The following is a 14,789-nucleotide window of genomic DNA, read 5'->3' as shown; positions in this document are numbered from 1 at the left end:
GTTTATATATATTTTTTTAATTTTTGTAGGTTGTAAAATTTTTTATTATGCATTGATAGGTAGAAGCACTCCCCTTCAACAAAAAATAAAAACATGCTAACTATTTATCATCACGCTTTTCAGAACGAGATTCTGATTTGTTTGCTACTTAATTTAAAATTTTTTTATTTGTTGATAGTCATTAAAAAAAATTTTGGACTTTTTACAACGATTATTCAAAATTCCTCTGATTTTTATGGCTCATCTATTAAATTGATTCGACCTACGTTCCACCAATCTTGAGTTTCTTTTTTGTTTACATTTTCCTTCAGTACGTAATTTGTCAACATGGCAGATGGAATCAGTAGGGAAGAAAAGTTAGCTGCTGGATTAAAAAAGGTAATTAGAACTTAATTACGAGAAAAATATTTTAATTGGAAGAGTTTTTTTGTAAAAAGTTTAGCATTTTCTTTCTCCTAAAAGCCTTAATTTGTCTTATAATTATAATTCAATGTAAATGTAATGCCACTTATTCTGACGTGTAACAGTATGATAAGATGTTATTTGACAAATTGTGAAAGAGCAAAACATGATATTGATCGTATAAGGATGTGTATGGCAGCTGGCAAAATAACTAACTTCTATTGATGTAAGTATATTTAATTAAGTGGAAAGTACTTAAATATTCCATAACATCTTCAATTCCGTACTTCACGCACTGAAGGTTTGATTAAAGTAACCTAATTTTTAAAATTTTATTGACTTTATTATTTAAATAGTTGTTTAGATATTTCATTCAATTTTTATATATATATATATAAATCCACAGAATTAGGGGAATCAGAATATGCATTTTATTCTTGTATCTTTAGTTTCGAAAGCTTTGGCAAGGTCTCAAATTTATCATGTTGCCGGTCAATGCGTCCGGAAAAGAGAACATATGAATATTTATAACCTGCATGTTTATCAGTAAGAATTAAATTACAATTTGTCACATTGGGTTTATTTCCATTCTTTTAATTATATTCATTATTTTCTGGTTGTTATTAATAATGAATGAAAAAACAAAATTGTTGCTGTTGTTTATTATAATGAATTTTACTTGAAAGCAGTGAGAATTGGTGAATTTCTTGCGTTATGTAAATTAATATCGTCTTTATAAACTTATAGAAGCAAGCCTTCTTTCAAGAATTGGAATTGACAGGTTTCTTTATGTTGCACAGATCACGATTTTAATATTCAATATCAATGCTTTATTGCATTCCAGTTGTTTAGTTTGTACAACCTTTTTACATTGATCCTTTTTTATATTTAGCTTATCTTTTTTCATTATATTGTTGCATTCATTAACCATTGTATTATGCACAAACTTGTATATTTATCTGTCAGTTTTAACTAATTACTGACTACAATGTTGATAAGCATAAAAAAGTAAATTATATATATATCAGAGTTTTAGTTACAGTTTCTATAAATGCCTATTATTTTTTTATCCATATTTTTATGTATTGTTAATTTTTTTTCAATTAAACATTTGTTTATTATTTCATGTAAAATATTTAAGGTATACTGAAATTTTTTTAAATGATGTACTGTTTTTGTAAAATGAAATTATGTTTTGAAGAAGTCTTATATGTTAACTTTCATTTTGATACTTTTGTATTAACCCTATACCAACAATTAATTGCCAAAGATGCCATGTCAATTTAATTATATTTATCAATGACATGCTGTTAAGCTTTAATTTCACCAATGGCATGCAGTTAATACACAAGTACCTTATTTGTATTTATTAGAATAATGAACAAATTAGTGTTTGATTCGGTCAATTGACTATATTTAATCTAAAAAATGTGTGTTCAAATTAATCTCCTAATTTGGATTACTATTAGTGAATTAACCCCCTAATTTAAATTATTTTCTGTCTATAAATGTCATACCATATATTAGTTTTTATTGAAATAAAATATTTAGTGAATACTTTTATCTAGATGATCATGGGCAATATATTTATAGGTTTGCATTTTTTTCTATATCGATTTAATCTTATTATTTGTTTAATATTAGTAGAATTTGCATGGCTTTGCCTATGACATGATGAATGTCAGTGAAATTACAATAAGAGAAATTAAATTATAAAAACAAACCAAAAAATAATGATTTTGAAGTTCAATTTTTTTGGTGGTAATATCACCTGGTGAAGTTTAAAAATAAAGATGAAAAAAAAAAATTATCTAAAGAAAGAGATTGTAGAATTAGAAAGTTTGTTGCAAGTTGTGTCATTAAAGTTTAAATTTCATAAATAATATTTATTATTATTGATTTTCCTAATTTGGCTCCTATGCAGATCAGTAAGTGAATAAGCTTATTTCTGCTGACCTGCTATTGGGCGATTCTATTAGGATTAATGTAATATTGCAAAGATTTTAATGAGCTTTAATATGACAAAATATTCTTAAATACTCTTTGAGAAATTTTTTTATCTTTATATTTTATGTAATATTAATGATTATAACATATACACGCAGAAATTATTTTAACAAATAATGATTCAAACAAGTTAAATTTTAGCTTTGTGACTAACGTAACAATTTAGTTACCAATTAAAAAAAATGGTGCAACTTGAATACTAGATTTTTCTGAATTTTTATGATAAATTTTTATTTGTTATGTTTATGGTAAGAACAGTTTTATATTGATTCATAATTAACAATAATTATCTTCTGATATTTTTATTATTTCAATGGTGTGATTATCAGAATCGGGTATTTCTCTTTTCACATAGCTCTAAATGTTATAAGATTGATTGATGTTATAGTGTTAAATTGAGTTTTGCACTTATGTTAAACAATATTTTCCTTCTAAAAAAAAAATTAACCATTTTTTTTTCATGTATTTATTTAGAATTTTTTTAATACTTATTAACGGTGAAGCATTGGAGATTCGTTGTCAATAATTATGTTCTTTCTGTAAACTTTGCATTAACAGCATAATGCAAAGCTGATGCTTATTTATTTCTTGTAAGTTAGAAACTTGCTCATAGAATTGCAATGCCAATTTAGTTTTGGTGCTATATTTGAGTTTTAGGTTCTTTCACCATTAATCAGTACCTTTTTTTTTTTTTTTTTTTCATGTAAAAAGATTAAAAATTCATATTTTTAGAAAAACAGTTTTAAATTTAAAATTATGCATCAAAAAAACATTAAGTAAAGAAATATATATTTTTATATTATACCTCCCCTTCCAGCTTACTTGATAACTTTAGAATTATATTATGGTTGTCACCAAGCTCCATCATGCATCTTCATGATATGTCTGAAATTGCTTAATGATTTGATCTGGGAATCATAATAATTAGAATAATTTTTTAAAAGCAAATGGCATATTTCTCTTAAAGCAGTGATTTAATATTGTTGTTTCTACTACACTTTAGTTTTAAAACTTATAATTTACTTCTAACTTAGGGTAACTTTATTTCGTAGAAATAAAAATAGTAGTAGAAATAAAAATCAAAATAATATACTAGTGCTGGAAAGTGTTGAATTTCAGCTACAGGATTTATTGTGCTAGTTGAATTGCTGAAGATATTGTTAAATTTATCTTATCATATTGACACTGTTATTTTATTAAGAAGTCTTTATTAATAATTATCTATGTGGTAATAAAAACTTATCATAATCTTTTTATAGCTAAAACAATTCCAACAGCAGCGTTCAAAAGCTAAAGGATCTCGAAAAAAACCGACTTCGATGCAAACGAACTCATCTGAAGGCAGCACTCCAACTGAAACATCTGCTGAAAAAATTCCTCAAGAAGTATATTATATTTTTCTAAGTAACTTTAAAGTACTACAATTTTTTTTTTTGTATATTTTGTAATCTTTTTCTTTTTATTTAATTTTATTCTTCTATAATTTAGGTGCCTACTTTTGATGATACAAAATACAATCTGGAACAGTCCATTAACAGGTAACTTTCAGTAATAAATAAATTTTGAAAAATTCTGTAAAATAAATTTTGAAAGTTGTAAATTGATAATTTCATAAATTTTCTCTATGTAAATATATCCTATTTCTATTTTTATTCCTTTTAAGACTAATTGACAGTAATAATGTAGTTGAGAATTAACTGCTTTTTAGGACTTTTAATGCACTGCTGTAATTTGATCTAAATGTACGACTGTAACTTGACCTCCTATAATTTGACCTAATTTGCTACATATAAATTATATATTCATGCGACCTAAATACTTGTAATGGAAACTTTTATCTATTGTGGGTGGAAGTGGTATTTAGATTAGATGGATATTATCACAAAATAATATACATTATCTACAATCTTTTGTAAAAACATCTCAAAATAGGAATTTTAATTATCTGTTTTAAAACTGTATTTCTTATCAATTATAAATGATTATTAGATTAAAATTTATTAAAATTCTTAAATGTTTAAAATATTGATATTATTAATAATGTAATAGTAAATTCTTTTAGATAATTTTGAAATTTTCTGCATCTATTTAAAAAGTTAAAAACTGCAATACTATTATAGATGTCCTTTTTAACAGTTGGTGATATTTTATTACTTTTATATTTTTAAAAATGTTGATTGTTCATTATGGGTTCATGCTTATAGTTAAACTAATTTTAAATGAATGTTGTAAAGATATTGATATACCATAATTATTTAGTACTCTTAATTATATACAATCATGAGATTGAAATTTATTTTTGATGTAATATTGCATTAATTATGGAATGTATTTCTATAAGAACATTTATTTTTACATTGATGCTTTTTTTTATTCGTATATAAAAATATTTATTATTTATCTTCGGGTTTCTTTTCTTTTCCTTTCCTTTAACTGCAAACAAAAGTTATTACATTAAAGGAGTTCTTAATATGTATTTTTAAAGAGAATATTATTGGCTAAAATAGCATATTTTAAATTTATTCCATTCTTGATTCTAATTTGGTTACTGATAATTTCTGTGAAAAAAAAATGTTTCCCTCACTCTAAATGTAGATATAATTTTAAAAATGAATTATTCATTTAACCTTATGAACCCTGACCGTCCGATATTGCCAGTTCGATGGGGGCCTGATTCAGGCGCTTTGAGTTGGTAAAATAAGTTTAAATGAGCACTTATCGAGAAATACCTTTCACCTCTCAAACTCATTTAACTGCCCCAAAGCACCCAAGTCAGGCCCTTATAAAACGGGGCAATAACGGGTGGTCAGGGCTCGTAGGGTTAAGCGAACCAAGAAAAGAATGGTAGGAGGCTCTTTAATCTGTGCAATAGAATGTATTATAAATGGATTTCTTTTGCTACATTGGTTAATTTGGTTGAAGCTCTTTCTGTACTTGCTTTTACATCCTAAGAATGTAATTATGTACCCAATTTGAATTCAAGGCCCTTAGTTCTTAAACTAATGCGTTTCGAGTATTGCTTTTACTCAGAAAATGCAGGGGGGAGGGTATTAAGTGAGCATTAGAAACAAATGTAAAGAGAGATTAATCTATCTTAAATTTTTTCTTGTGAGCTAATTATTGTATTGAAGAATTTCTGCTTTCTTACAGGGGCTCCAGTACTTTAAGTTTAAATGCCAATGTGGACAACAGTGAAGAAACTGATACAACAAAAGGCAGCTCATTAACAATCCAGAAATCCAAATCAGATTTACAGCTAAATAACCCAAAGTTAGTTTTGATTATAATTTTATTAATAATTTATTGTATTACGCCTAACATAATTTGGTATGAATTACAAAATTTTTCAGCAAGTATTTGTTTAAAATAATTTATACAAAATTCAAAGTAAATAGATTTTGTAACCTAGTATGAAAATAATTTTCCATTAATATGAATATCTTTAAAATTGTTTTAATAAATGAAGTTCCCCATAAATATGATTTTGGAGAAAGCCCCCAAAACATATCATACCCAAAACGTATCATAAAAGATGAAGAAAAATACGAAGAAAAAAAAATCTGCTAGATGCCATTACATCAAAAACTTGAAGGATATTAAGAGAGAAGTAAATTAAAATGTAATAAGAAACAATTTTCTGTACTTCAGTAACATAACTTTAAACATTTAAAACATTATAATCTCTTGGCCCTTTTGCTTTGCTATAAATAAATAAATAAATAATAATAATAAAACCAGTGATTTATATGTGTAAAAAAAAAAAAAAAAAACACTCTTTCTGAGAATTTTTTAGTGTAGCTAACAATTTGGAAATAACTTGGGTCATTAAAGCATCAATTAAGGATAGACAAAAGAAAAGTTAATTTATATTTTTATTTGAAAAATTAGAATTTTTTATTCATTTCTTTGTTTTACTGCTATTAAAGTTGTGATAAAAGTATAGTTTCTTTGCTTTAATTAAACTTTAAAGTACTTCATTGAATAAAATTCTTTATTTGATGAATTTTGTTAAATTTTGAAGCAATGTTGTCCTGCACTGCTTATTAAAAAAAATACTTCAGCTGTCATTTTTTTTTTAGATTCTAACTACTGAGTGTTTTTTTTTTTAACTTCAGGAATTTGTTTCTGTTATTTATTAAAACCTAAATTTTGCTTAAACATTTTTATTTTTTGTAAAATAACTAATAACGTTTTTCTGTAATATTTTAAGGCAAGAATTTTTTTTTTTTCCTTTTATATATATGTTAAAAAGCAAGTTTTTTCTAAATATTCAGAATTTTATACATTCCAAAAAAAGGCCTTTTTTAAACTTTAAAAGTAAGAAAATAATAAAACTTTTTTTTTTTTTTTTTTTTTTTTTTTTTTTTTACAATCCGACTATTTCTGCGTGCTGCTTTCTTTCTATTAAAAAAATGACCTAAAGGACTCATTTGGAATAAGGCATTTTTCTATCATCAATTTCATGGCAGTTTTGTCAGTCTTATAATGATGGAATTCTATAGTTCTATTTACTTATAATTTTAGCTTTAGTTAGTTTATAGTTGTAATTTTAGCTTTATAAGATGGCAATTAAAATTACTAAAGATAGTGAACTAGTTCAGGGGAAAATTTAATCTTTCCATCCCAGCCATGTCCGATCTAATTTGTTGTCACAAAATACAATAAAAAAATTTTTTTGCTCATAATATGCTCCTACATCTCTATTGACATTTTCGGCCTCAGTGGCCTGGTGGTAATGTCTTGGCTTCGGAACCGGAGGTTTTCAGGTTTGTGACCCGATTCCACTGAAGAACCGTCGTGTAAGGGGGTCTGTTGCACGTTAAATCTGTCATGACCAAACGTCCTCCCGCTGGTGTGGTGTGTTTAGAGGGGGGTGCCAGCTCAGGTGTCATCCTCGTCATCTGACCGCGGTTCAAAATTACGAGGTCCGTCCCAAAATAGCCGTAGTGTTGCTTTAAAATGGGACGTTAATATAACTAAACTAAACTATTGACATTTTCATGCATGATGTATCCATTTAAATAAATTTTTAATTTATTAATTTTGAGAAATATCAAAAAATAACCCAAATATTTATTGTTAATCTTAGAAAAGTTTATTTAATTTTTTAGTATCTGGTAGCCCTATGCATAATGGTCTGTCCTTTAGTGCATTAACACACAGATTTACATTATTATTAATGGATATATTATCCTATACTTCATTTGAAATAGTTAAATATTATGCTTTTGTTTATTGTTATAATATTCATCTTTTAGCATTATCTTGTGCATTTGAGTGTTTTGTATTTAGTTGATGTATTTTTTATTATTATTAATTCTTATTTATTGCACTCTGCAGAGAATATTCATCCACAGAAAGCCTTAGACAGATCTCCTTACAAGTTAACGGATTAATGAGTGAAACTAATGCATTTATGAATGGAACTGTAGACCAAGAAGATTCAATTAGTTCTGAAGAAAATAGTTTAGAGAAACGGAATCAAGAGTTAGCTTTATTAGTGAATAATTTAAGGCAGGCTAATGATCAGCTGCATTTTCAATTGCAGGAACTGGTAAAGTTGTCTACTTTTATTTTGGTTTCTTTTTAATTATTTTTCTATGTTATAATATCTATTATACATAAATTTCTTTATCTCAGTCTAAAATCAAAAGTTTTGCCTCTTTGTCATTTTGTATTTAAGATAACTACTGTCAGCTAGAAATAAAATTTTATGCACTTTAAAATTTTTATATTTAAATAAATTATTGTTTCGATACTTTATGTATATTCTTCTCTTTATGTATATTTCTCTTCTCTACAGAAAAACCTTTATTTTTTTACAAATTAAAGAATTTCTGTCTTTAATTTTTTTAAAAAATTCCTTTAGTTATGTTAATAGATTTTTAATTTTATAAATAAATTAACAAACAAATAATTGATTTTTATTTTATGAAAATTGCTAGATACTTTAAAAAAAATTATTTATATTGAGTACTGTCGTGTAACAGGTCAATGGAAAAGAACTTCGTGTTCAGTTCATTTCTAGTAAAATAAAATTTTGAAAATATTAAATTTGCAGTTTATGATAAATAGTTAGAAGCAATATGCATATAAAATTAAGAGTGTAGAATATTTAGTTATTTGAAAATAGTTGTTTTGATAAAAGCTTGCAGTATTTACTAATGTTTCCCCCCCCCATAGTGTTACCTTACTTCTCGAAGTTATTTAACTACTTTTAGATTTTTTTAGTAAAAAAAAATATATATTTATTTCTAAATTAAAAACAAATATGAAATGCTCTTTTCACAGGATCATAAATTTGCTTAGAATTGCTATTACATTCCGTAACAAGAGTCATAAACTCAAATGCTGCACATGTCAAATAAAGAGTATATAGTAAAAATCCAAGCATATATAGATATAGATATATATAGCATATATAGATCTAAGGATATATATACAAAAGAAACCTTTCAACTTTATAGAAATATCGGTTTATTTTATAAACAAAGTATAAATCAAAGGACAGTAGTAAAAATTTTCTTTTGGATTTTTTTGCATCTCTTCTGTCATTTTTTCTGCTTTGACGAATATTTTGTCCATAACAATTAATTTCATAATTGAGAATAGGAATGTCAGTAATGGGACATTTCATTGGGAATGTCAGTAATTGGTTATCTGTTTAGGTGAAAGCAATTGCTTGCTCCAGTGAACAATACTTCTTACATAGAAATAATTTAATATATCTATTTTTAAATGTTTCCAAACCTGGTTAATGAATATGTATAGAATCCCGGCATCCCAATTTTACCAAAATTCAGCAGCATCAGTAAATTAATACAATTTAAATTTCATTGGAATTTGATTATTTCCATTTACATATGGTTTCATGCTGATTCTAAATATGTGGAAGAAAATTGAAGAATATAAAGTTATTTTTGCTTTCAAGGATTTTACATCTTTTAGCTTTATTTGAAATTCATTCAAATAAAGTTTGATGTTAAAGTTGATAAATGTTTAATGAGATTAATAATCAGTGATTAAAAATGTTATGAATCATTACTAAAAATTATATAATGAGTGGGAATTATGAATTTTTTAACATTTGCCAATAACATTAATGAAAAAATTAAAAATTAAAAAAAAAACTGCACACTTAAATTTTTTGGATTGAAGAAATATTTGTTGCAGAAATTTGATGCCTTATAACCTACCCATTTTTTTGCAATAATGATATGTTTTTAAATCAGAAAGCAAAGAATAAAAGGCTCAATCAGAACTTTGACCAAGAAAGAAAGGAGCTTCAAGAAAAATCTCATAAAGAACAAGTGGCCCTTAAAGATCAACTTCAAGTGCATATTCAAACTATTGGTATTCTTGTTGCAGAGAAAACAGAATTACAGTCTTCACTTTCTTTAAGCCAACAGACAGCTAAACAAAAAGCTGGTAAATAATATAGTTTTCTTACTGTTACTATATTTTTTACTAGAAAAAAAAATGCAACGTGATTTCATAATATTTTGTAAAAGCTGTTGTATATTCAAATAATTATTTTTTTCAGATTGATTTCTTTTTATATAATTATATCTATTTGGTTTTGTTTTGACAAGATAGATTTTGTAATTTTATTTTTAATTGTAAGATTCTACTTTCTCATCTAAAATTAAAATCTTGATAGATTTTGCTCTAGATCTTGATAGTAAATTGCTCTTAATTTTATTATTCATATATATGATCATAAGTCAAATCTAACTCTAGCAATTAATGAAAAAAATTTTAGTTTCTGAAATTTTACTGACTATATGTGTAATATTTTATATTTTCATTACCTCATAATTTCTCATTATCATAAACAGGCAGAATTTAGGCTTCAGTATTAGTTCAAATCAGAAGGTTGTGGCTTCCAAAACTTAATTTCATCAAATATCAATTGTGTATTAGACTTTTAGTACATATAAAATATTTTCATCGTTAACACCTTCCTACTGGTATGTTGTGGAAATTTAGAAACTTAATTGCCATCTTCGTTGTCTTGGTCATCATTCAGTCTTGCTAATTTAGTTTGACAGTTATCCAAAACAGCTTTAGAAGAGCTTCAAAAAGAAATATTGTAATTAAAATAAACTGAATATCTTAGTAAAACTATAATAATCATGTTGAATTTTTTATATATATTTCTGAAACTGTATTGAGAAGACATTGAATAATTCTTTAATTGTTATTCCGAAATGTATATTTATATGTAAAATTATTTTAGGTGAAATAGAAGAATTACAAGGAAGATTAAGAGCATCCAGACAGCGAGCATCCGATCTTGAAAGGGAGATTATTGCATTGAGCAATTCCAATCAACAATTAGAAAAAGTATGCAATGACTTTTAACTTTTTGAAAATGTTTATTAAAAAATATTTTTTAGTTACATACAGATATCTTGAATGGTGAAGGCAAAATTTAGTATTATTAAGCTAAATTCTAATTTATATGTACCTTTATCATTAATTTATAGATACAGATAAACTAATTAAAAATAGGCTGTGCTTAAAACATTATACAGCCGGTTTATGTATAGGATTTTATTAAGACTATCTTTAGTTTTATAAGGAAATAAAGACATTTTTATTAGCTTATTAAATTATGTATAATTCATTTAGTTTTGTCATCTTTCTCTGTTTCTTTTGAAATAGTGGCATCTTTCTATAACATCTGAAATAATCATTCTCATTTTTGTATGATATATTTTTAGATTTTTAACTATTAAATAATTTTTATGGAAAAAAAGAAACAGTAATCTATAGATGATATAAATGAAAAATATGGAAAATGAAGTATAATATTCCAATTAACAAATAAACCTGACAATTATAGACCTGACACCATATAGACCAAGTACCTGACAATTATAGACATATGGGGAAGGCTATTATTATTATGTTAGAAAATGATGCTTCTTCTGACCATTTTATATTGATTGTTTCCTTCAATTTGATCAGTTGATAATATTTCATTAAATTGACTATTAAATTTTGTAAAAGCAATACATAATTGATGAAACATTTCTAATTCCATAAAAAAAATATCAAATCTTGAAAATCATTAAAATCTTGTGTTCAGAGTTAATGTTTTATTTTTAGTTTAAAGAAGCTCTTTTATAATTATCTTTTTCATGATTTATTTGTATGCATCAACACAATATGAAACACATAGCATAATTATTATATATCTCTTAGTTCACTAATAGATCATGATATCTCTTCATTTTAGCTTCGTGAATTATGGTTTTTTCACCACCACCCCAGTTATGTTTAGTTGTGAAAATTTTAACGTTTTTATACTTAAACTATAATAATTGTACACTATTGTGATTTATTTATACTTAATTTATCATTGAATTGGAAGTTTAATAAGAGTTCATTTGGGCATATTTAGATGAGAATTTCTTATCTGTGATATATTAACTGTAAAAATTTCTAATTTTTTTTTTATTATTTCTGTTTTATCAATTAATTCCAATATATATATTTATTTAATTTCAGGCAAGTAAGGAGTCTGCAAAAGATATAGAAAGACTGAAATCAGAAAATTATAGAATAAGGTTAGTTCTTTTTTTTTTTGACAAATTGATTGAGTATTTTTTTATTATTAAGCTTTAGTATTGTGCAAAATGCCATTTTTTTTAAGGACAACAATGGCCAAAATGTATTTTGATGTCAGTATTCTTATATTACAAAATATTAGATTATTAGCCAACTCTTTCTTTTTCTGACTCATTTTGGTTATTGTAGTTTTTTTTATACTTATTTTCAAGTTTTGAATATTCTCATATGTATCTTTTTATTGCAGCAAATTAAATGAAGAACTGAAGTCAGCTAATGCTGAATTGACTGAAAAATTGAATAAAAAAGTAAGCACATACATTTTGCCTTTTTTTTTTTTTTTTTTTTTTCATTATTTGTTATGTATTTTAGTTAAAGATATAATATAAAACATTAAAAAATTATCAAGATGATGTTTTAGAAAAAAAATAATTCTGATTAATCTGTAATTTTTGAAAAAAAAAAAAATATTTTACACAACATATTAATATTGTGAATTTAAGCATTAAAATGTAACACTAATTTGTGTTAACCTTTGTTATTCTTGGTTTAATGATAGCTCTGTGTTTTTCTTGTCCAAAATAAAACAATATGCATATTTTGGTATTTTAAGAAAGAAATTGTTTCTTACGAAATGCTTCTATTGAAGACAAAAAAAATATTTGTGTTAGCTCAGGATTTTCTTGTTGAAGAAGTTTCCTGTAAATTATTACTATGTATTTATTATTTATCTAACTTTTTCCAGAATAATTTATTTTGCATATATTTATATTTCTTACTTTATAGATTAAAGATTTACAAGCTCTTGAGCTAGAGTTTGCTGAATGCCAGAAAAAATTGTCTCTCACCCAAACTCAGGCTCAACAGTTTGATGCAAATGGTGAAAATGAAAATAGGTCACAGTTAGAAGAACTTTATCAGCAGAAATTAGAATTAGAGAAAAGATTGTCTTTGGTAAGTTGGTTTTTGTTTCTAATTTGTATATTTTATAGTGGATATTAGAATTTATTTTAATTATTATATTTGCTAAATATTAAATTGGCAATTCATCCTCTCCACTTTCAAAAATACTTTTATGCATTCATATGTTAATGTGAGAAACAGGCTAGCAACTTCAATAATTGCAAATTATTACTCACAATTGTTTCTCATCCATCATAATCTATTCATAATTTTTTTTTTAAATTCTGTTTTTATGATCTGATAGACTATTAAAATGTCTAGTCAAATTATGTAAAACTCCCATTTTGTACTTAAAAAAAATACTTGACTTAAAATTGGATTTCAAATAATTAAAAACTAAGCTTGCTTTGTTTCAAAATGGCTTAGAATGATAATAATTATTATTTAATTCTTGCAGTAGCTTTAACAAAATCTTACTAATGAAACTGTCTTAATAATAAGTAAAAAGGAAGAAATTTAAAATTGAGATTTTTTTTAAAAGAAAATTTAATGAATGGGAATATTACATTCTTCATTTGCTGCAATAATCTGGTAGTTATCAGAATAGAAAACTGCTAGATTAGCAAAATAAAAGAAATTCATTTTAAAAATGCATTTTAATTACAAAATACACTGGATTATTCAGAAAATTATGTGCAATAAACATTGCAAAATATTAATAAAATTCATATTCTGTACATGCCGAGGTCTCTGAAATTTTTATGCAATTCTTACTTCTCTTTTAACACTCCCCATTCACTCCTCCGAAATTGCTAGATTGGAATAGTGCATATTGTATTTATGAACAAGCAAAAATAAATTATATGTGTGAAAACAAAATTTATATAACTAGGCATTATATCTGTGATTGATTTTTATCATAAATTTGCAGTAAAAAAAACCTTAACTTTTTAAATCCTACTTTATTTAAAAAATAAAATTTTCTCTAGTTAATGTATAATCTTCATTATCATTCTTCATTAATGATAATCTTTTTAATGTAATTACTTGTGCTGTTGCAATTGAAGAAAAAGTTTCTGACGAAAACATTTAGTATTTGATAGAACTGATAAAGGCCTTTTTTCATTGATTTGATATTTATACAAAATATAGCGTCTCATTGTCTTTATATAGAATATTAAAAAGAAAATTGTAATTAGAGAATTCATAGATTATTATTATGAGTATTATTATTTGTGAATCAAAATACATATTTAATATTTTGCAGTTCATTGCAATATATATATATATATATATATATATATATATATATATAATATCATATATGCATATACTTCCTTTTTTATTAAAAAAATATTTTTTTTAAATTTTATTTAGAACAAAAATTCCGTAAGTAAACTGATAATGGAAAGAGATCAGATGGCAGATCAATATCAGCAGTATATTACACAACTGAGCCAACAAGTAACATCATTGCGTGATGAGGTAAGTTATGCTTGAATAACATTTCCTGTTATTTTTTAAAAAAAATGGCACATTTCCTGTTTTTCTCTAATAATCTATTCATGTTTATCTTTGGTGTCTTATTGTAGATAAAGCAACATTCCAGTGAGAAAGAGCAGCTGTCCAAAGAGCGAAACCTTCTTCAGGAAAAGTTAGAGGCAATTCAGCAGCAAAATAGTAACTATTTAAAATTTTATAGATTGTGTGTTTTGTAATATTATAATACAATAATAAGTTTACTTTGAGTAACCATAAGAAGGAAAAAAATCTTAACCATTCAAGAATTTTTATTAATGAACTTTTGAATGAGCATATCCTTTGTTAAGCCTTGGATCAGTCAAATTATGAAATTTGAAAGTAATGTTCATTTTTTACAAAATATTCTATTTATGTATGTT

The 14,789-nt window shown here is 25.1% G+C and overlaps 1 protein-coding gene across 3 annotated transcripts in view; it reads left to right on the top strand.

Moving 5' to 3' along the window:
* Window positions 1–266: 266 nt before the first annotated feature.
* Window positions 267–14,789, top strand: part of LOC129957189 (golgin subfamily A member 2-like) — a 32,154-nt gene continuing 17,631 nt past the window's right edge. Inside the window, exons 1-12 of one of the 3 annotated variants that reach the window (XM_056069385.1) lie at window positions 267–378; window positions 3,669–3,794; window positions 3,898–3,947; window positions 5,560–5,679; window positions 7,750–7,963; window positions 9,642–9,837; window positions 10,649–10,755; window positions 11,926–11,984; window positions 12,233–12,293; window positions 12,772–12,939; window positions 14,266–14,373; window positions 14,481–14,568. In XM_056069385.1, the coding sequence (XP_055925360.1) occupies window positions 328–378; window positions 3,669–3,794; window positions 3,898–3,947; window positions 5,560–5,679; window positions 7,750–7,963; window positions 9,642–9,837; window positions 10,649–10,755; window positions 11,926–11,984; window positions 12,233–12,293; window positions 12,772–12,939; window positions 14,266–14,373; window positions 14,481–14,568 (1,348 nt within the window). In that variant the 5' untranslated portion in view covers window positions 267–327. Of the gene's footprint in view, window positions 379–486; window positions 629–695; window positions 715–3,668; window positions 3,795–3,897; window positions 3,948–5,559; window positions 5,680–7,749; window positions 7,964–9,641; window positions 9,838–10,648; window positions 10,756–11,925; window positions 11,985–12,232; window positions 12,294–12,771; window positions 12,940–14,265; window positions 14,374–14,480; window positions 14,569–14,789 lie in introns of those variants that run through there. The other 2 variants (XM_056069386.1, XM_056069388.1) reach the window with 2 other exon arrangements.

The sequence above is a fragment of the Argiope bruennichi genome, chromosome 11 (genome assembly GCF_947563725.1).
Source record: "Argiope bruennichi chromosome 11, qqArgBrue1.1, whole genome shotgun sequence".
Taxonomy (NCBI): domain Eukaryota; kingdom Metazoa; phylum Arthropoda; class Arachnida; order Araneae; family Araneidae; genus Argiope; species Argiope bruennichi.
The sequence above is the reverse complement of the archived record's forward strand: the minus strand, read 5'-3'. Positions and strand labels throughout refer to the sequence as shown.